Raw genomic sequence first — 23,704 nt, 5'->3', positions numbered from 1 at the left:
ATTCTTTTAAAAATCTTCATTTGTGTTATGCAAAAGAAAGAAAGTTATACACATCTGAGATGGCATGAGGGTGAGTAAATGATGAGAGAATTTTCATTTTTGGGTGAACTATCCCTTTAAATGACAGCCCTCTAACTTTAACAAGAGATATAAATACTATGGCCTGTTTTTAGCTAATAATTTAAGCTAAGGCTCAGTTTTTTTAATGATAATTGCTAAAATTTTAAACAAAAAAATGTATAGTATTCTTTAAAAACATGTTTAAAACGTACACTCACATGAGATGAAAACGTTTGTCGTTTTTATTCTACACACAGTATGGTGCTGGGCTGGCATTCATGAGCGCCACCATGTTGAGATCACATGACCAGCTGAATATTACTCACAAATACAGGAGATTACTGAAATAAAAGTATGCTTTCACTCACGGGGAAAAAAATAACAATCATGGCTGACTGCAAATAGTGCATTTCTACACAGGCATCTGTAAATGAGAAACGTTGCTCCTGAGTAATGCTGCATCAACGGCAGGGGTTTTCAAACGTTTTAATGCCATGAACCGCCAAATGTGATGTTTCCCTTGCGAGGGACCCCCTTCCTAAAATATAAAGGCAGCTTCAGTGTACATTGTTTATGTAAACCTACTCAATTATACTCTCTTCTGAAATTAAATAATTAACTTTAATTTTTTTATATTGAAGTCAAAACAGATTATTAAAATGTCATGTGGAGAATAGTTAATATACTATTTTATACAAAATAGTAGTATTTTGTACCCAATATTAGAATATTAGAGAATTATTAGTGAATCTTTTTAAAATCTATATTATACTTATATATTAATATTTGTATAGCATTTTTTTTTGTTTGTTTTTTGCAGTAATTATTGTTCCAAATATGTTTCTATATGTTCATACCTATTTATGACATATATCCTAAACGTTACAAGGAAGGAGAAATGAACACTTAATTTTTTTTTTTTTTTTTTTTTGCAGCTTGTTTTTATTATTATTATTATTATTGTATTTTTCTGTCATACATTTTATAAAATATTTAAATTTTCTCTCAAAATTTCTGCGGACCCCCTGTCACCCCCTTGCGGCCCCCTGGGTGTCCCCGGACCCCAGTTTGAAAACCACTGATCTATGCCTCTAGGTGTCAGCAAACATAAAAAGGTTACTGAGTGCACTTGTCAATGATGTTTTAAAGAGTGTAATTTCCATCATAAAAATTCTTCTCTGTACTGCCTTCACTTAAACCAAATGCCAGGAGATGGAAAAAGAGGGAAAAACCTCCTCATACAAGCTTGCATGACACTACAGCACATGTAAATCATTAGACTGTAGCTCTAGACTGACTATACTGGCAGATCACTGTCAGACTGACTGAGAAAGTATAAGGAGTGGTACTCTGTGTAGTGATGTTGGCGCTGATCTCACCTGGTGAACCATACTCATGACGAGGGAGACGGCAGATCTTGGGCATCACCTCTATGAGGGTCTTCACATACTGCAGGATGGTGCCCTGCAACTGGAAGAGACAGATGGACAGGAAGAGTGAAATATTGAAACAAAAACAGATATTGAGTGTGGTTTATAAACCTCATATGCCTGCTTGGAAGATACACTTGGTAACATGAATTTCAAGAAGGAAAAAAAAACAACAACTCAACAATCAGCTTGATTGATTCATAAAATCAGAGAGACAAAATACCAAGCTCTTGACAATCTTGAGCAGTTCCTCCATCACCACAGCGATGCCCTGGTAACCAAGAAGGCGGCAGATTGTTTTGAAGTGCGGGGGACCCACAAAGTTCCGGTAGGAACTGTAGATGTGGGAGTAAGCGATGTTCAGAGGCTAAATAAAAACAAAAAAACATGGAGGAGTTTAAAAATTCATCTTACATTCATGACTGGTTGAATGTCTCATGTATAAAAATGCTGCCTACAGACCTTTGAGCCATACAGGTAGTAAGGCTGGACATTAGCCGGTTTGTCCCTCTGAGGCTCCTGGGTAAAGGGAATGGCTGTCCGCACAAACCTTTTTCACAGTGGACAAATAGCACTTGTCAACATTATAATCCATCTACACACTGAAATGCATTATTGTGTGCACCTACAGCATATGTGCACAGACCTGTTGGTGGAGCCATTGTAACAGTAGTTTGGTAAGAAGTCGAAGTTCAGTTCCCAGAAGACGTGCAGAGTGATGCGACCATATGGAGCAGACACGTTGTGGTTGGCCTCACGGAACATGGCATCAAAACTGTCCAGTGTCATGTGCTTAGACAGCAGACGATGAGTCAACCTGTTGATCTCCATCAGCCATTCAAGCTCCTGAAACACACACAAGCCAAGTTTGGAGTCTTTGAATTTCTAGATCATTGTCAAAATGAAAACATTTAAGATGTACAAATGGTTAGGACAATTTTGCAGTTTCTTACCACTATGGAGGTGAGGTCCTCGCTCTCAAAGCGGCTGATGGCCTGATCCAGAGATTTGTACATGGCTGCTGAGATCCTCTGGGTTATCAGTCTGTTCAGGTCAATAGAGCGACCTAGCAGCTATGAAACAAATACAAATGTGCTGTGTATATTCATATTTTCAGAGCATCCAGTGTAACAATCAGTCTTTTACACATTAAAAATGGACAAACTGATTCTTGATGACTGCATTTCAATCTCACAGGTTTTCTGATCGTATCCAGTGTTTTTGTTATTGAGTTTCAGATTGTAACTGGCGGAGCTGTGTCGCACCTGCACATGTCTCTGTTTGAGCAGCGTCTCGTAGCGGTTCGATGGTGGGTATGGAATGATCACACCATAGTTCTTACACTCTGCACGGAAGCGTTTGTCTAGAAGGACACTTTGAGACAGAGACAAAACCACACGTTTATTCAAAAATTCAAGAGCATCTGTAGCAGACTAAAGGCCTATTCATACCAATTTTTTTTTCTTTCTGGTGGGAATGATTGTTCAGAACGAGCTTTTGACACTAAACAACGTATTCATATGGTGCTATACACATCAGTTCGGTCCCTCAGTCCGTCTGGAATATTCTCGTAGCAAAATACATGTGCAAATATAAAGAGGACGTACTGTATATTTATGCAACAGCGCTCTTTACTCATCTCACTTGTATAAAAAAAACTCAAATTCTATATATTTCTTAAAATGCATCAAAAACATTGCAAGAACATAATGAAACATTATTGCTAAATTAATTAAATAAATGTCTTGGCATTAAAAAAATATTAATCGTATGCACTGACAGCTGATTAAGGTCCAAACAGGAAAACAAAATATGTTGCTAGAACAGCAACAGTGTCGCCTATTGTACAGGGGCAAAATTGTTTTTCATTTTATTTGTTTCAGTTTCGATGTGAATAGACTTTTCGTTGGCAGTTCGTCTTGCAAATTTGTCACAAATTTGGTGTGAATAGGCCTTAATGTCTTTCTTTTGACTTGTGAAATTAACTTGCTTGAGAAACAGCACTGACATATTTAACATGAGACAGGGATAATTTACCTTCCAGCCATTGCTTTGTAGTAGGCAAATATCTGATCAGCTAATTTGTAAACAAACTGATCAAAACACAGGTTGACCTAAACCAAAATTAGAGAAGACTTTAGTTTTGGGATGACTGACACATCACTACATTAATAAACAGGGATGAAGCAATAAAATAGGGCTGTCAATCGATTAAAATGTTTAATCGAATTAATTACATGACATGCAGATTAATTCACCTAATTAATCGCATACATTATTTGTGGAGAAAGGCCCCCAAATGAAGATAATCCATATCAATAATTATTTGTAATAATAATTAATAATTAAGATATTTCTAAATATAATATGTAGGGCCTATAATACATATATAATATGGACTGAAAATCAGTTTGAAATAAATTGCATTTTTTTGGCAGATGAACAAAGCATTCATTGGACAACACAAAAAGTGGCTTAAGAACTCAATATATTGTTTGTTTTATTCTCATATCACTGAACAAGCCTACAGTTGACAGTGATCTGTTTTGCACCGAGTTCTTTCTGTGCTATTTTTATTTGTCACTCTATGTACATGTGTGAGCCTCAGATAGACGCGTTTAGAGCATCTCACTGGTATTCAGCGTCATAAACACCACATTTTTATAACGCTGTGTCAAGTTGAAAGCAGTAGAAACTTTGAAAATCATGTCTCAAGATTCCCGTATTCTGTTGTACTTCCTCTTCAGTGAGCGGTTCTCATGCTGCCTTCATGTTATCGTAAATACGAGTTTCCCACTCGGATGTTGCACATGAACAACCCCTCAAGTCGTAATTACGACTGGGAAACTCTAAGATAATTTTGATACCCGAGTTTCTGAGATGGGAGGAGTCGTAAACTTTCAACATGGCAGAAGAGAGTACGGTCTCTGTAGTGAATGACAGGTCTTGTTAATTTTTTCTAAATATAGCTAATTGTTAGCTCTTACCGTTTTGGTCATATTAATTTATGTATATCAGCAACCATTTGATGCATGTTGTACATTTTTACACCGTAAAAATAGCTTGTATTTGACCAAAATTCCATTAATCGTCCGCAAGCTGAGTAATATTTTTTATAGTGTCAAAATAAAAGTTAATCAAAAAATATATATGAATGAACGCTTTTCCCTCAACAAAGCACTTGAACACGACATACTCGTAATTACCACTTCAGAAGTGGGAAATAGGATCATTCCGATAGCACATGAAGGCAGCATCATTCAGTGGCTGCACTGCTTATGAGGTGTTGAGGTGTGCTGCCACCTATTGGTGTGGGTCGTAAAAATAGATGTACTTCAAGCTTGAATTGCTCGTATGGTAGGTAAATGTGTACTTTCATTACAGTATTTACCTACGCGTCAGGGGGCATGATTAATTGCACAAATGTGTTATTTTTATATAATAAATCACACTTATTTAACACGTTAAATCGACAGCCCTACAATAAAATAAATCCTTTACCTCCGCCTCTATCTCATCATAGAGGAACTGCTTCTTGAACTTGGTGAGGGCATAGTAACCACTGTCATTATAAAGGTCCAATGGATACAACACATATCTGTGAAAAAAAGAAAAGAAAAAAGAATGAAGTCAAAAACTTTAGACACAATTGGCTAATATTCATATACTGTACCTAAAAGCTGAAGTACTATTTTCTCCTATCCCAGCTTAATATGCAGAGACAACTATAAGGAAGCCATTTGAAGGCTGATTTCCCTCAAAAATTTGAACACTTTGGCTCTCTGACACTTTCAACATTGCTCTGTTTGTTCGAGCATCCCGACCAGACTGCCATAGACTCAACCAATGGCATAAGTTTGGGGCAGGACTTTCTCTTTGTCCAACTACAGTAACAGCAGACAGAAAAAGTGTTCGAGAACATTTTTACAATTCCATATGGTGACCCTAGTGGCACAGAAATTACACACTATAGCTTTAATAACCAGGTATGTACATAAACAGTATGTGGCACATACTCCATCATGGAGGGTTCTTTGGTCTCCAGAATGTGGTCTGTGAGGATCCATGGCATGGACATCTCAATGGGGAACTGGATGCGACGGCCCATGGTGAGCTCTAGGAAGAACTCTCGGAACCAGAGTTGGGATAGATCGCAGCAATGCTGCAGAGCCTCTGACAAACAATCAGGAGAGAATGAGAAGGTCATAAGAGAAATCCATGGATATGTGCTTGACATAAAGATGATATAACTGTTTTCTTACCACTAAAGTTCAGGAGATGGGTGAAGAAGAAAGACTGCTTGTGGAAGTCCTCTATGGCCTGAACGATGGGGCCATCCAGACTGCTGCGAAGAGTCTTCTTAAAGCCACTTTTATCAGCGATTAGAGACTCCAGCATGGTACGAACCATGTAGAGCTGCAGGATATAAAGGAACAGAAAGACACTGCTCAAATGAACTCAGAAAAAGGGATAACGTACAGTCAGCCAGCCATTATCGCAACATAAAGCCCTTCAGGATGCAACTTGTGCTCTATAATGGACATCAAATATGAAATATAAAGATGAAACTATTTGATTATTTGAGAAGAGGCTGCAGACTGCTATGAGAGACATGAAGCTCACACAGTGTAAGAAATTAACAAAATGCAGAGGCAATGTTCAGTTCTACAGTTTAGTGGTCATTACACAAAACTACTTGATGGCAAAGTGCTGTGATTAACCAGAATCATGTATTCCAGAGAGCAAATGATAATACAGCACGCCAACTATCATTAAAGATACTTATAAAGATGTAAACTTGACATACCTGGGTGCTTGAGGGGCCAACAGCACGACGGGGCACTTTGATGTCGAAGCCTCCTTTGGGGTCCTTCTCTCCCCTCAGACAAGGGTCATTAGGGGGTTCTCTTTCCCCCTCCCAATCACAGATGGTTTTACGAATGGCCTGAAGAACACTACATGGAGATAAAAAAAAAGCCACATTTTTTTTTACGTTTTCAGTATAACTGTACATCATATTGCAGAGCTATGTATAAACTGCTGTGCAAGCCATTATTATTATTTTTAAGGAGAAAATCCTGTTATGTGTTATGTAAGTCAGGCATATTTAACTGGTGTCCTGTGGGCCACGTCCATTTGAAATTTTCAGTGGCCTGCGTGAGGTTGTCAGATGTCTTATGGGCTGTTCCCACCACATCTTGATGATTTTACAGTGTCTTGTGCAGGTGCGCAGTGTTTTTTAGATGCTCTCTGAGGTTGTGCTATAAATAGTCATTATTTATCATTTTGACTGAATGGGAAGATTAAAGAAATAAAATCATGGATGACTGATAAGAGTGAGTTTGGAGAAACAGAAGAGTTCTTGTCATTATTTTGGTCAAGAAAACATTAGATTAAAACAGTCAAAAGGTTAAATCATTGCATCTATAACAAACTTCATTGTTATCATTCAATAACATTTTTAGTGCCAGTCTGATTTACGCTCTCTGTTTTGGACCAATTTCAAAAGCATCTTTTTTCCCAGAATTTTCCTGCTGAATTTTTTTTCTCTTGATAAAAAAATGTAAGCTATAAACACAGATGTTTTATTTATATAGTGAACAAATATTATAGGCCTACTATAACACAGCATCAGATAGAAGGTTTTCATTAACAAAATATATGCCCTGAAGAATTTTTTCCATCTGGTCCACTTATTGATGAAGTTGAATAGCCCTGATGTAAGTATTATGTAAAGTCTGAGATCTTTTCATTCACATTACCTAATGAGAACGTTCTTCTTTTTGCGCACAGCCTGTCTCAGCGGCTCTCTTAGGGTGACTTGTGCAAAGTCTTGCAGGGCAGAGTAGATGGTGTGCCTGATGGCCTGGTTAAAAACGCTTTCCATCCGCCCCATCAGAACCTGAAGACCCTTGATCATAGCGATGACCTCCACCAAGGCAAACTTCTCCTCGCTGGTGTAGTTGTAGCGTGTAGCACGTTCATATTCCTCAGCTGTACCCGGACAGTCCTTATTACAGAACTTATCTGTCGGGTGGACTAGTTTCCAAGAGTACTACAGAAAGAATTAAACATTTAAAAATGATTCTAAGAAATATGGAGACTTGAAATGTCAAAAAAACAAATAAATATATACATACATTATATATATATATATATATATATATATATATATATATATATACATACATTATATATATATATATATATATATATATATATATATATATATATATTACACATACACCGATCAGCCACAACATTAAAACCACCTGCCTAATATTGTGTAGGTCCCCCTCGTGCTACCAAAACAGTGCCAACCCGCATCTCATAATAGCATTCTGAGATGCTATTCTTCTCAACACAATTGTACAGAGTGGTTATCTGAGTTACTGTAGACTTTGTCAGTTCTAACTAGTCTGGCCATTCTCTGTTGACATCTCACATCAACAAGGCATTTCCATCCACAGAACTGCCGCTCACTGGATGTTTTTTGTTTTTGGCACCATTCGGAGTAAACTCTAGAGACTGTTGTGCGTGAAAATCCCAGGAGATCAGCAGTTACAGAAATACTCAAACCAACACGTCTGGTACCAACAATCATGCTACTGTACAAATCACTGAGATCAAATATTTTTCCCAATTCTGATGGTAGATGTGAAAATTAACTGAAGCTCTTGACCCGTATCTCCATGATTTTATACACTGCACTGCTGCCACACGATTGGCTGATTAGATAATCGCATGGATGATTGTTGGTGCCAGATGGGTTGGTTTGAGTATTACTGTAACTGCTGATCTCCTGGGATTTTCCTGCACAACAGTCTCTAGATTTTACTCCGAATGGTGCCAAAAACAAAAAACATCCAGTGAGCATCAGTTCTGTGGACGGAAATGCCTTGTTGATATCGGTGTATATATATACACGGCCACTATATATATATATATATATATATATATATATATATATATATATATATATATATATATATATATATATATATATATATATATATCCCTAATCTGTATTTTTGAGTATTCTTTCATCTGTATTTCTATCTGAATTTACTTGAGAAGGAAATTTGTGTGAGATATTAAGACTTGTTTTCAGAGAATATATCTTGAATTAAGTACAATTGTTTACCCTAATGGCAAATTGCTTTTCTCAGTTTTAAAGGTGCACTCAGTAATTTTTTTCCTCATTTAAAAACTTTTACTTATAAAGAAATGAACACTTTCATTCATGGATTAAATTAATTATGGCTTACTACACATAGTGAATTTCGACAATGGCATTGGTATCTGAAAACTACTGTGTTTGAATGATGCAGCTTCCAGGCCACTAGGTGTCAGTGTAAGCCAAAGTAAGCCACATTGACATATGAATGAATTGTCAGAAAAAAAAATAAATATAAAAAAAATATATATATATATATATATATATATATATATATATATATATATATATATATATATATATATATATATATATATAGACATTACACTGTTTTTAGTACCACTAGACAAACTATAAATTTGATACATATTTGATACATCAGGCTTTAAAGGTCGTTATCCTCCTGAGATCCAGCAATTCATTTTTGTGTAGGGTTAGCATAACATTTGTTATTTCAGTTTTTCTTAGCCCATACAAGCTACAGTGGTAAATCTTGGGGTATTATCAGAGGACTCCCTGGGCTTTCACATCAAATACAATATTAATAAAATATATATTTTTTTCCAATAAATAATTTTTAGCATATGTATTTTATGCACCAAACACTATATTGACATTTAAAAAGGGAAATTGTTAAACTTGTTATGGTAAGATGACATCATAATAGATTGTAATGTAAAATAATGAGATCTTTATAATGGCAGAGAAGGCTGCAGATCTGAAAATACACAGAAATATTAGTTCAAATTTTAAATATATCTTATAAAATTTAAGTTAGAATTTTCAAAGCTCTGTGATTGATTTTATTTTTATTATTATTATTATTATTATTATTATTATTTTTATTTTTTTTGGGAATGAATGGAATCTAATGGTGATTGAGACATATACCTCAAAAGCCTGTTGTATGATATTTGATACATGTAATTTCAACTGGCTTTTTCAATAAAATAATATACAAAATTTAAACCAAGCTCAGGTTACTTATATTCAGCTTGAACAGAGAGTGAAACAGGAGCCGCCAAACGTTGCCTATCATATTTGATACACACGGCGTTATAAGGTTAAATAATTACTTAGTGCTCCTTTAAGCATAAATCTAACACAAATCAGGTTTATTCTTCAAACAATAAAAAAATATGTGTCAATGTGGAGAGAAAAAGGACATTAATTCAAAATATATTCTCTTTGAACAAGTCTCGTGATTTTACATAATTGTGCTCCAAGTAAATACACTATATTGCCAAAAGTATTCGCTCATCTGCCTTTAGACGCATATGAACTTAAGTGACAGCCCATTCTTAATCCATAGGGTTTAATATGACGTCGGCCCACCCTTTGCAGCTATAACAGCTTCAACTCTTCTGGGAAGGCTTTCCACAAGGTTTAGGAGTGTGTTTATGGGAATTTTTGACCATTCTTCCAGAAGCGCATTTGTGAGGTCAGACACTGATGTTGGACGAGAAGGCCTGGCTCGCAGTCTTCGCTCTAATTCATCCCAAAGGTGCTCTATCGGGTTGAGGTCAGGACTCTGTGCAGGCCAGTCAAGTTCTTCCACACCAAACTCGCTCATCCATGTCTTTATGGACCTTGCTTTGTGCACTGGTGTGCAGTCATGTTGGAACAGGAAGGGGCCATCCCCAAACTGTTCCCACAAAGTTGGGAGCATGGAATTGTCCAAAATCTCTTGGTATGCTGAAGCATTCAGAGTTCCTTTCACTGGAACTAAGGGGCCAAGCCCAGCTCCTGAAAAACAACCCCACACCATAATCCCCCCTCCACCAAACTTCACAGTTGGCACAATGCCTTCAGACAAGTACCGTTCTCCTGGCAACCGCCAAACCCAGACTCGTCCATCAGATTGCCAGATGGAGAAGCGTGATTCGTCACTCCAGAGAACGCGTCTCCACTGCTCTAGAGTCCAGTGGCGGCGTGCTTTACACCACTGCATCCGACGCTTTGCATTGCACTTGGTGATGTATGGCTTGGATGCAGCTGCTCGGCCATGGAAACCCATTCCATGAAGCTCTCTATGCACTGTTCTTGAGCTAATCTGAAGGCCACATGAACTTTGGAGGTCTGTAGCGACTGACTCTGCAGAAAGTTGGCGACCTCTGCGCACTATGCGCCTCAGCATCCGCTGACCCCGCTCTGTCATTTTATGTGGCCTACCACTTCGTGGCTGAGTTGCTGTCATTCCCAATCGCTTCCACTTTGTTATAATACCACTGACAGTTGACTGTGGAATATATAGTAGCGAGGAAATTTCACGACTGGACTTGTTGCACAGGTGGCATCCTATCACAGTACCAGGCTGGAATTCACTGAGCTCCTGAGAGCGGCCCATTCTTTCACAAATGTTTGTAGAAGCAGTCTGCATGCCTAGGTGCTTCATTTTATACACCTGTGGCCATGGAAGTGATTGGAACACCTGAATTCAATTATTTGGATGGGTGAGCGAATACTTTTGGCAATATAGTATATATCCAGTTTCAAAGGAATAGCTCAATAGTACATTCTAATTCTGTATTAATTTATTCACCCTCATTTTGTTAGTTTACTATATATACAATCACCTTTAAGGCATGCTTTTCAATTGCATTATTCATTTAAACTGTACAGTGAGGACTTAAGACATTACAACATAATTTTCTGTTACAGCATAATCTTCTGTAAAGCTGTGTGTGTTGTGAAATGTGCTGTACAAATGAAAGTAACTTGACCCTCATGTTGTTTCAAACATGTATGAATGACTTTCTTTTTCATGTAGAACATAAAAGGATAATTTTTATTGAATATCGTGGTCCATCTTTACAATATCATGGCAGTGGATAATGCCTTGCATTAAAGGTTAAAAAAATGGACCACAAAAGTATCATAAAATTAGTCCATGTGACTCGTGCATCATATTCCAAACCTACTGAAGTCATATGACTCATATGATATGAGAGGTTTTGGTGAGAAACAACTAAAAAATCAAAGTGATTTTTCAGTGAAAGTCTGTTGCCTGAGCGCTATGACAAAAGCTTGTTCACAGTGGCACATGATTTTAGCGCTAAACTACGTCATGAGTATAAGTAAATTATGACAGAATTTTCATTTTTAGGTGAACTTTCTCTTTAAATGATGTTTAGATATTTTTACTAGAAAAGATAAAATACAGTTTAAGAAAAGGATGTTTTGCAGTATGAAGGCAATCACACACGTACCACTTCCATGACGTGAGTGCTCCACTTGGACAGCAGCTGCAGTCCTCTGAGTGCCAGGTCAAAGAGCTCCTTGTACTCCTCATCCGACTTCTGACTGTCCAGCCCAGAGCCTGTCACCACCTCACTGTTACTGTAGCGTGCCAGCTCAGAGATGAAGCGGATGTGATCTTCTCTTATTTGCACCATCTGCTCACACAAGTTATACTGTGGACTGATGCTGCTCTGAGTGCAGGTCCACCTGAAAGAGAGAGAGAGAGAGAGAGAGAGAGAGAGAGAGAGAGAGAGAGAGAGAGAGAGAGATGAGCATATAGGCAAAACTGAAACTCATATACAGTTGTGCTCAAAAGTTTGCATACCCTGGCAGAAATTGTGACATTTTGGCACTGATTTTGAAAATATGATTGATCATGCAAAAAAACAACCACACCGTCTTTTTCCAGAGCAGCCTGTATTTCTCCTGAGGTTACCTGTGGGTTTTTTTTGTATCCTGAACAATTCTTCTGGCAGTTGTGGCTGAAATCTTTCTTGGGCTACCTGACCTTGGCTTGGTATCAAGAGATCCCCAAATTTTCCACTTCTTAATAAGTGATTGAACAGTACTGACTGGCATTTTCAAGGCTTTGGATATCTTTTTATATCCTTTTCCATCTTTATAAAGTTCCATTACCTTGTTATGAAGGTCTTTTGACAGTTCTTTTCTGCTCCCCATGGCTCAGTATCTAGCCTGCTCAGTGCATCCACGTGAGAGCTAACAAACTCATTGACTATTTATACACAGACACTAATTGCAATTTAAAAAGCCACAGGTGTGGGAAATTAACCTTTAATTGCCATTTAAACCTGTGTGTGTCACCTTGTGTCTGTAACAAGGCCAAACATTCAAGGGAATGTAAACTTTTGATCAGGGCCATTTGGGAGATTTAAAAAGGACCCAAACAACTATGTGATAATAAATGGCTTTATATGATCACTATCCTTAAATAAAAGATTTTTGCATGATCAGTCAGGTTTTCAAAATCAGTGCCAAAATTTCACAATTTCTGCCAGGGTATGCAAAATTTTGAGCACAACTGTATCTTGTAGAAGGTAAAAAAGAGAGATAAATGTGTTTGGTGACAAAGACTTGTGGTAAAAACACAAAATCATCTAGACCTTTACATTTTCTGAAGAAAATTTGAGTGGCGCTTGCCACTCAACTCGCTGACACGAGTACTCACTTGGACTTGTTCTCTTCATAGTGGGCACTTGTTTCTATATACCGTGACAGCTCGATCTGCATGTCTCCAAATAGAGGCACGACCTGGAGCTGTGATGACATCCAAACAGGTTAAAACCAGAGGAGTTTGACAGAAAAAAGGTACATTTTCATGAGAACTGGACAGTTTTTCTTCACCTTGAAGAATTTGTCAATTTTACTGAGGTTTATCCTTTTCTTTGCATCCAGCTTGTAGATGTTACTGACATTTCCATCCATCAAGTATAGGCCAAAACCCATGACCTGAAACACAGAGATATGCCTTCATTTGTAAGAGTTCTTTTTTAGCTGAGAAAGCTAAAAAAAGCTAAAAAGATATGGAAATCAGCTCTCACCTTTAGCAGCATGTGTTTCTCGCTGGGGGTCAGGTACATCTTGTTCTCATAGTAATCCACACAGATGTTGACAATGTCAGCCAGCAGCTCCTCATAACCTGGAATCACCTCTAGCTGCTGGTGCAGACACTGCACAAACACATCACACAAAATATGACAAATTGCATGCAAATTTCCAAGCAAAGAACAATTACCGCAAAGGCAAATGCATATATTAATGAATATATACTGATTACCGGTGGACAATATGACTAAAATCTTCTATCACGATAAGGAGTCATTTTATATCATGATGACGATATATATCACGATACAGTTATTCTTGTTTTCTTTTTTTAGAAAATCAATAAAATTGGTTAATATAAAAAATAACCATAATGTAATGCCTATTTTTTGAAAATCCAGTCAGTAAATTAAATACATTATACATGAAAACTACTTATATAATTTCCTCTTTATTTGAAACTTGACAAACAGTCAAAGAAAAAAAACTACTTTACCAACCTTACCATAATGCTGAATAGAAATTAATTCATGCCAAGTGCATCTTCTCAATAATGTTCTTTAGCGTGCTTCATTTTGAGGTGGTAAAACAGATTACAGTCACGTGACCGTTTGCAGTTAAAATTTTTCTGCAGCATGTCACTTGTGTGAACCAACAACTCAGATGTTGCACCTGTTTTAATAATAAGCTTCTTTTCATTTTCTTGATGGTTCTATCGATTATATCAGCAATAATTAATCAAATAATGATCAAATGATGGAGAAGTACAGATGCGCAGTGTCATCAAGCGAACTTTCGGCATGTTAAAGAGATTAACTGGATCACAGTAACGCTGCACAGCAGAGTGTGTCAGATCACAGTGGTCTGCTGCATCTTCCACTATATATATATATATATATATATATATATATATATATATCAGAATTGCATGTTTGCCCTGTCTGCATTATTCCTTTAGTGAATTGGGCGCAATTCCAGCACGTGCAAATTACCAATGCTTTTACCAGCCACAATTCATTCCCCCCTCAGTCTCACGTAAAGCCCTGCCCACTGATAATACGTTCATGCCACGCACAATGATATTTACATATCACCATAAAGCAAAATCTCAATCAACTGACACTTTATATCGTCACCATGATATACTGTATATCATCATATCACCCAGCCCTAATGGTGATCAGATTTGAAGTTAAATGTACCTGTGTAATTCTGTTGTGGTTGGCTAAAAACATAGAGAGGTTTTGGGACTCCTGGATGGACTGTGGGTCAGCCATCTTTCTCAGGAACTGAGCAGCTCTGAAAGGAAGAAACGGATATACACATTTAAGAGGTCCTGGAAATACCAGCAACATGTGATCAAATATTCCACCAGATGAGTGATTTACAGGGGGATTTTTTGGACCAAAATGGATTTGTAGATGGAAGTGTGACTCTGTAATACCTCTTGTAAGCAGAGTGGTCATTCTTTACACTGCACTTCATGTTCTTCAGTTCGTCCAGCACAGCAAACATGTTGATGAACTTTCCTAAAGTGAGCAGATAGGCCTCGGACACAAAGTCCTTCCTGCGCTCAGCGTGACACAGTCGCTTCACCTCACTGCAGAAACGCTCAATGGCCTTACGCTAAAGAGATGAATGTTGCTGTTAATACAATGCACTACATTACATTTTCTCTTAAAGCTGAAGTGTATCATTTCTGCATCACCAATTGGAAGAGTAACAATAAGGACTCTTTTAAACAGGTTTTTCAAACACTCCCTCATCTGGTCAAACAAACAGATAGTTCTGCCCCAAACTCATGCCATTGGTTGAGCCAGTGTTGCTTGCAGGGGCTGGGCTGGTTGGGATGCTCAAACCAACTGAGCAATGTTTTGATAGCTACACAGATCCACAGTGTTTAGACTTTTTCAGGAAATCATCCTATAAATGGCTTCCGTATAGTTGTCTCTGCATAATATTATGCTTAATTGTTTTAACTTCAAAAAAATGACACACTTCACCTTTAATCAGGGATTTATTACTGCCTGAGGTGCAATATGGATGAATCTTAAAGACTGTATAAAATTGCCTAAAATTCTAGTTAATCTCTCACCTGGAAGTACATGAATTTCATGAGCTTGGTGACCTCAGGTTCCAGCACCTCCACAGTCTTCTCATAGATCTCTACTCGATTTGGCTGCTCATTGCACTTCACCTGAGAAGCACAATAGGGCGTCAACAAACTGGCCGGATTTCAGAACTGACATCACCAATAATGAGCCTTTTCTTTCCTTTCAGTAAGCCAATCATGTTGTTGTACTCAGTCAATTCAATTATGTCTTTAAGATAAGAGATAGTCGAATGAAAAGGGCTTCAGAATATAAAACAATTAGAAAAATGCTGTTTAAATTAGTTTTAGACAGAGTACATATTACATGTCACACCACAGTCAACTTCCCAAAGGTTTTTCATATGTAACTTGAGCGATACTGAAGTTCAAGTTCTTATCAAGTTCCTCTTCTGCATGTATTAGAATACTAAGAGCCATTTCAGACATGATGCACGTGTGTTTGTGTGTGTACCTGGGGGATGGCTCTGGAGCAGCTCCTCCAGGTGTACAGCATGACAGCATACTCATGTCCCTCCTCCAGCATTTCATTCTGAGAAGAAAGTCACACAGAATGAACTTAAAGTCTCAGCAAAGGAAAAAAAATAAAAGAGGAAAAAGAACTGCTGTTATTTAAAGTATAACCACCAATCTATCCTTTTGTGAATTCATGAAAATGTGCTGTAAATACTTTTCCTGATTGAATGTTTAAAAACAACAATCCATCAGGGGCTTATTTGCTAGTTTTATTTCACCATTACCTGCAGCCATTACTTACTACATTAGCATTTTCTGAGAAGATGCAAGTGCTTGCAAGCCAGCAAGAGAAAAGTGTTTAGGCTTTTGTTGAAATGCAGGAGTGTATAGCAATCATTATAACTGGGGTAAACATTAAGAAATATCTATGTTTATTCGCTCCACTTTTTTGGAAATAATCAATGAATTAACCCCCCAAAAATAAAGAAACTTTTTATTTATTTTTTTATAGTAAAGATTTGTTTATTATAACGGGAGCGAGCAAACTAGTACTGTCACATCACAACACTTGCTCTCAGAGTATATTGGGTCTTCCCAATTATGGATCAATTTCCATGAATAAACCATGTACCCTAGATTTTTGATAAACATCAATCACAATGTTGTATGCAAATATTAAAATGATATAACTGCTGGCAGCAAGATTTTGAATGCCAAATATTCTCAGTGTACGCCAAAGAGAGATTACAAAACAAACATTTCAACTCCAAATTCTGACTGAATGTGCCACAGTCGACCACATATCAGTTGCATTCGCCAGGCTGACAAGTTGCTTGGTGACTGTGAACAGCCTACATTTAGGCTCATGAAGAGCATTACTTACTGAAATTTGTTTTACAGCCCCCCTAAAATTCATCTCAGCCCCCCTAAATATCTGTGACTTTGCAATCATCACGTAAGTGTTTTAAACAGCTACAGCTGGAATGCTGCACTTGTTTGAAGCGCTAGGTACTTTGGTGGCTTTTCTTGCCTTCAAGACTGACTAAAGCGCGAGCCAATAGCACTGGAGTGTGGGCTGTGAAGGAGCATACGATTGGTTTGACCCACTAAAAGAATACGCCCCATTTAGGTGCATGCCTGGCACTGAGTTGCCCCAATCAGTGGGACAGAGAGATAAGGAGCAGCTGGGGAAACCAGAGGGAGAGAGAGATGCACGCAGCCACCATGTGTGCGCGCCAATGTGTGTTTTGGTTATGCTGAAAAGCAGTGTTATGTTATGTTTGTTTTATTAAAGTATTTTGGTTGATAACTCGGTTCCCACTTCCTCCTTTCTGATGAACAAGAGGCTTGTCTGCCACACCCACTATCTATGCTAAAGAGTGGAATACATTAAATGTGCAGCACATCTAAAGGCGGGCGCACACCAGACAAGAAGTGCAACGATGCGTTGGGTCGCGGCTGGGACACGGTACATGTATCAAACACAGGGCACGTCGATGCGGTTCAGGTGGCAGACAGTACATACAAAAGTTACCAAGGTTTTTCCCTTCTTCAAGAATGAACAACGCTACAGTAAATAATCTATGTCCGTTGATAATGATTTGGGTCGAATTTAATGGAAAATATGCGAGTTGAGCTCCGTGGCGCGGCAGAAATTTGAGCAGCCTCTGGAGTCATGCTGGGCGCCGCCGACAGATGGTGAGTGCCGGTGTGCGTACCTTCATTTAAAACAGTTATTTCGAATTTTTGAACATGCCATGTCATCCACCAGATGCTTCCGGTGTGGGACCCACTTAGTGTCATTGGGAGCTGAGCCCCCTTAAGATTGAAATCCTAGAATCGCCCCTGGCTTACACTTTATTTTAAAACTCTAATATTACATGTTTTAAAGTATAAATATATACTTTATTAGCAAAAATAAATATAACATTTACATTAAGTCTGAATGGAACTTGTTCATTTTATGGTTGTGGTTGAATTAATTATAGAAAAGTGAGAAAAGAAGAATACAAAGTATGAGGTACTTGCAAGTACTGTATTTGAACACAAATCAGAGTTTATTGTGACAACAGTGTTCAGACAACCACCTACGTGCAGTCTTACAAAGACCACATTTATGTGCTCATTAGAGCTTTATCAGAAGATAGCTGAAGCAAAGAGGAGCTACTGTCCATGAGGACTTCTCTATTTAACTGAGCAAAGTGTACTCATGTTTGACAGTCTGAGCACATCCACCAAGCTGTGTGAGGAAGAGGTGGAGTTACTGCTTCAGTCCCAATTCTATCCAAGTCAAAACCCCCACACAAACAAAACAGTAAAAAAACAACAAACATAAACAAGGCTGCCTTTGTGAAGAGGTGTTTGTCCTGTGCTCTCGGCCTCCTGCCTCTGCTTAACCAGAATTGAATCTGATGATATGGAACACAACAGCGAGCCTGGTTTTTACACTGTGAACCTTAAATATAAATTTTTGTTGCACATGTTGCTAAATTTTGCGTTGTACTGCCAAATGGATTTCTTCATTTTAAAACATTTCACATTTGGTTCAGGTTTACAAAAATTAAATACCTACTGAAAAATGCCCTTGAAAAGAGCTGATTTAAAAAAAGCCCTTAAAAAAAGTACACTGGCGCTACCATGGTGCAGTAAATAGCTAGAAAATCGGTTTAATAGCACCCAGCAATGCCTTTAGATCACTGTGTATTCACAGGTACAGCAGCTTGAAATTTAATGTGCTGTCAGGTTTAATGATTGAACTTTTTACTGACCAGCCATTCATGCTTAAAGAAATAGTTTACTCAAAAATGCTAATTCTATAATTTACTAATCCTTATGTCATCTATACATTTACTTTATATTACTATATTTACTTGCTTTGTCATCATATATTCTAATTAATTAAACATGTATGTTAAAATTTTCATTTTATATTTATTTTTTTTTGCGGATAGAGTTAATTAGACACATTTGATACAAGTTCTGCTGCAATATGTTTTCAGTCTGTTTTTAATGTACTGTTGATTGTATTTTTGCCTTAAATGTTTTTGTCTGTTAGTGTCTGTAGCCCTACTTCCAATTGTCCCATGGGTGATTAATAAAGTTGTAAACTAACTAAAGTTTTTATACATGCCATAAAATCAGTGGAATTGATATAGTTAAAAGTTGGGCAACATTTTCTGCCGCTTTCAGTGGACTATTTTTATTAATAAGATCAAATGGGCAGATACAATTCATATCAAACTTTTGGCAAGAGAAACTTAAGTGTGCATTGCCAATGCATTATTAGACAGATATAAAAACGTATTAAACGCTGAAGTTTACTTTACTGAAGTTTGCTGAAGGAACAACTCAACACACCTTTCTCCTATCGCGTGAAGTTTCAGGAAGTAAAAAACAAATGGACACTGCATTAATTGCGTTAATTGTTTTAATGTGTTACACAAAAACTTTTAATCGCAGAAATTAACACGTTAAAGGTGCTATATTTAAGACTGACAACAAGCGTTTGAAATGGGTACTGCAGTCCAAATTTTTTTCCTTGTTTTACCATGCCTCTGGTCATGGTGGTTTTTAGATGGATGGCAAGGCTTTTTAGGTCGGGTGGAATCTGTTATCTCTGATCCAGTTTGTTTGCCGGCTTCCATGGCTGCAGCACGCAGTGTTGTTTGCCTGCAAACTTGTTCAAATCTGGCAACCCGGCGGTGTCGAAATACTACTGGTGAATAGGCAGTGGGAGGGATCACACAGGCCAAAACATAAACAGAAATTACGGCCCAGAATAGAAACTTCAAAGTAGAATGTACTGGCTGTAACATTGTTATCGGAGAAGCCAGCAATTCAACTTAGCATGTTTCCTAAATCTCTAATGACACATTATGGTCATTTTATGATTTAGTACAGTACAAATATTACATATAGCACCTTTAAATTTCCCAGCCCTATTAAAATATTCAGAATGCACATTTTTATTGTTGCAGAATAATGACTATTTAAATATGTCAAAAAACAGAACAAAACAACTGGTTTTAGTATCAGTCGTAAAAGCAGAGTATCAATGTACAACGTCTAGTATAGTGATGGAAAACCATGGTACTTAGATATTCAGTGGTACTAAATGATTATCACATACATATACTGTATATGTATACATGTACTGTATTTACATGGTAATGCCATGGTAAATGTAAAAAAAAAACTACAGGGTATCCAACTTAAAAGATGTGGGCTGATTTAATTATCACGATGACAAATAAATGCCCAGCTACATCAGATAAACCAACTGTTTCTGCTTATCAGTGCCCTACTGATAAACATTTCAATAAGAACCAAAAGAGCAGCTTTGTTACAACATTATAATGCAACATCCTTTCATTATTGCTGCGCTGGTCACATGACCTCCCATCCAAATGTGCTGTTTCACAAAGTCCTTCTTTCTACTTACCATGCTGGAGTGGACAGTGGCCTGTTCAATGTAGCGGGCGATACCAGTGACAAACGCATTTCTGTCCTCAAAGTTGGTGTCAAAGTTTGCCTAGAAACAGATGGAAGGTCAGAAAAACATAACTGTGATGGACACAAAAATAGGCCCACTCCTATATAAAATCAACATTAAAATGCATTTGTGATCATGAATAATGGGCTGTACCTGGTACATGATGGAGGAGGGTGGGGGTTCGATGCATGGCTGCTGGTCTGGGAGGGGAAGCTCCTCCAGCAGGTCCACATTGGACAGCGCATCCTCCAGGGTAACGTGGGTTGTCATGGTGACACAGGTTCACTCACAAAACAGCCCAATCTGAAAGAAAATCAGGCCATGAACTTGCAAGGATGATGCACTCTGACTAAGTTTATGCCGCAACACAGTTTGGCTGGTATTTAAAAAGAGAAATGTTATGATCTTAAAAAGATTTCTAGTTAAAGACTTTCACTTGGTTTCACTGGTGAAACCTACTGCCTACAAATTACAAGAAAAAAGAATGTAATGAAACCTTTCCACACAACGCATGTTCTAGTAAAAAAAAAGATATAAAATTAAAAATGCATTATTAATATTATATTATTAACTAAATAAATGTAAATTATATTATGACTCAGAAGAGTCTTGGGCTATACCAACTTTTTGCCATTTTTTATTTAGCCACTTTTTATTCATATTAAATTTACCCATTTGGCAGTCAATTTGATCCAAAGTGACTTACAGTCCATTCAGTTTTTACATGCTATTAGGGATGGGCACAAGTACTCGGGTACTCGGACGTGGCAGCAATGATCAATCATGAAAACGATGATCGATAGTGATCACGCATGATGTGACTTTTCATTCAATTCAAAATTCAGTGACAATTACCTGACAACTAAACACGCGTGTCAAAGAGGGAGCTTATTTTTAATTCTGAGATTGATTACGTTATGATTTTGAGGGGTACATTGATTGTCAGAGATGTCTCAATGCAACCAAAACTGATATACGACGCTGCAATGCTATAGTTACGATATATAAAAGAGAGTGTAATTTGAACACCTGTCTCTGCAAAACATTTGCTAAACATGTTTTATTATCATTTAATGTAAGAACTTTCACTTTTTGTTTTGAATGTTTGTCACTCACTGTAAACCACCCTGTCCTGGGTGCCGAAATGTTTGCGTGAAGTAACACACACCTACATTTCGACAAAATGGGAGTCAAAGATTTCCGCACGAGTTTCCAAGTTAGAAGTCCGGCATAAAGTGTCATTCCGTTGCACCTTCCCCAGTTGAAAGGTGGAAATTCCGACTCTCCGAGTTGAATGGAACGCTTCATGAATCATCACAGCAACAACAATACGGAGCATCATGGCTTTCCCACGGGAGCGAACACACACACACACACACACACACACACACACACACACACACACACACCAGGCATGTGGCAGTGGACTCAATGCATTGCGAGTGTTTCAAACAGCTAGACAGAGTGCAGCTATATGGAACAGCGTCTTCAAAACTGAACTTCAACTTAACACGCATATTAAAAATGCGATGTTTATGTCTCCTGTTAAGCCAACCGCGATGTGAAAATAGACGGTTCAGACAGTCCTAAAAAAACTGGTGCGTGCTTACTAAGATTACTATGCTAACCTGAAGGAAGAACAGACAGAGACGTGCATTGTGCACATTCTTTTAATGAGTTGGGCAGCGAATCTTCACATAATGACAAAATATTATGTATTATATTTTGATTATGCAATCTTTTTTACATTTTGTAACAGATTATTTTATAACAGCCTATAATAACCAGGGGCGGAGAGTGGTAAAAAATTATTTTTAAATAACGTGTGTGTGTGTGTGTGTGTGTATATATATATATATATATATATACACATACAGTTGTGCTCAAAAGTTTGCATACCCTGGCAGAAATTGTGAAATTTTGGCATTGATTTTGAAAATATGACTGTTCATGCAAAAATTATTTTATTTAAGGATAGCGATCATATGAAGCCATTTATTATCACATAGTTGTTTGGCTCCTTTTTAAATCATAATGATTACAGAAATCACCCAAATGGCCCTGATCAAAAGTTTACATACCCTTGAATGTTTGGCCTTGTTACAGACACACAAGGTGACACACACAGGTTTAAATGGCAATTAAAGGTTAATTTCCCACACCTGTGTCTTTTTAAATTGCAATTAGTGTCTGTGTATAAATAGTCAATGAGTTTGTTAGCGCTCACGTGGATGCACTGAGCAGGCTAGATACTGAGCCATGGGGAGCAGAAAAGAACTGTCAAAAGACCTGCGTAACAAGGTAATGGAACTTTATAAAGAAGGAAAAGGATATCAAAAGATATCCAAAGCCTTGAAAATGCCAGTCAGTACTGTTCAGTCACTTATTAAGAAGTGGAAAATTTGGGGATCTCTTGATTCCAAGCCAAGGTCAGGTAGACCAAGAAAGATTTCAGCCACAACTGCCAGAAGAATTGTTCAGGATACAAAGAAAAATCCACAAAGACGGTGTGGTTGTTTCAAGGAGCACAATACTTGTTGACCCCTCTCTAAACATAGCACTTATGGTTGTGACCATAAAGCTCTATTTTGGTCTCGTCACTCCAAATTACAGTGTGCCAGAAGCTGTGAGGCATGTCAAGGTGTTGTCGGGCATATTGTAACCGGGCTTTTTTGTGGCATTGGCTTCTTTCTGGCAACTCGACCATGCAGCTCATTTTTGTACGTCAAGTATCTTCGTATTGTGCTCCTTGAAACAACCACACCATATTTTTAGCCAAATACATTTAAACTCAGTTTTTCACAATTCCTGACATTTAATCGTAGAAAACTTTCCCTGTCTTAGGTCAGTTAGGATCAATACTTTATTTTAAGAATGTGAAATGTCAGAATAATAGTAGAGAGGATGATTTATTTCAGCTTTTATTTCTTTCATCACATTCCCAGTGGGTCAGAAGTTTACATACACTTTGTTAGTATTTGGTAACATTGCCTTTAAATTGTTTAACTTGGGTCAAATGTTTTGGGAAGCCTTCTACAACCTTCTCAAAATAAGTTGCTGGAAGTTGCTGAAGATTCTATTCAGATTCTATTCGACGAGTACTCGAGTAGACAAAATGGCCAAAATGCCCATCCCTACATGCTATCAGCATGCTTATCGGTGTATTCCCTGGGAAT

General features: G+C 37.6%; 1 protein-coding gene across 1 annotated transcript in view; it reads right to left on the bottom strand.

Moving 5' to 3' along the window:
* LOC127417682 (cytoplasmic FMR1-interacting protein 2-like) overlaps positions 1 to 23,704 on the bottom strand; it is a 45,151-nt gene that overhangs the window by 10,224 nt on the left and 11,223 nt on the right. Inside the window, exons 2-23 of the mRNA XM_051657825.1 lie at positions 20,682 to 20,831; positions 20,478 to 20,567; positions 16,035 to 16,112; positions 15,566 to 15,667; positions 14,915 to 15,096; positions 14,673 to 14,769; positions 13,467 to 13,595; positions 13,270 to 13,374; positions 13,094 to 13,182; positions 11,877 to 12,114; positions 7,253 to 7,545; positions 6,298 to 6,445; positions 5,753 to 5,906; positions 5,507 to 5,663; positions 4,992 to 5,088; positions 3,528 to 3,604; positions 2,756 to 2,864; positions 2,444 to 2,563; positions 2,137 to 2,336; positions 1,953 to 2,040; positions 1,714 to 1,857; positions 1,440 to 1,530 (exon numbers count right to left, since the gene is read on the bottom strand). Coding sequence (XP_051513785.1) covers positions 1,440 to 1,530; positions 1,714 to 1,857; positions 1,953 to 2,040; positions 2,137 to 2,336; positions 2,444 to 2,563; positions 2,756 to 2,864; positions 3,528 to 3,604; positions 4,992 to 5,088; positions 5,507 to 5,663; positions 5,753 to 5,906; positions 6,298 to 6,445; positions 7,253 to 7,545; positions 11,877 to 12,114; positions 13,094 to 13,182; positions 13,270 to 13,374; positions 13,467 to 13,595; positions 14,673 to 14,769; positions 14,915 to 15,096; positions 15,566 to 15,667; positions 16,035 to 16,112; positions 20,478 to 20,567; positions 20,682 to 20,798 — 2,905 coding nt within the window. The 5' untranslated portion in view covers positions 20,799 to 20,831. The remainder of the gene's footprint in view (positions 1 to 1,439; positions 1,531 to 1,713; positions 1,858 to 1,952; positions 2,041 to 2,136; positions 2,337 to 2,443; positions 2,564 to 2,755; positions 2,865 to 3,527; positions 3,605 to 4,991; positions 5,089 to 5,506; positions 5,664 to 5,752; positions 5,907 to 6,297; positions 6,446 to 7,252; positions 7,546 to 11,876; positions 12,115 to 13,093; positions 13,183 to 13,269; positions 13,375 to 13,466; positions 13,596 to 14,672; positions 14,770 to 14,914; positions 15,097 to 15,565; positions 15,668 to 16,034; positions 16,113 to 20,477; positions 20,568 to 20,681; positions 20,832 to 23,704) is intronic.

The sequence above is a fragment of the Myxocyprinus asiaticus genome, chromosome 27, assembly GCF_019703515.2.
Source record: "Myxocyprinus asiaticus isolate MX2 ecotype Aquarium Trade chromosome 27, UBuf_Myxa_2, whole genome shotgun sequence".
In the NCBI taxonomy this organism is placed as follows: Eukaryota; Metazoa; Chordata; class Actinopteri; order Cypriniformes; family Catostomidae; genus Myxocyprinus; species Myxocyprinus asiaticus.
This window is presented reverse-complemented; position numbering and strand designations above follow the sequence as displayed.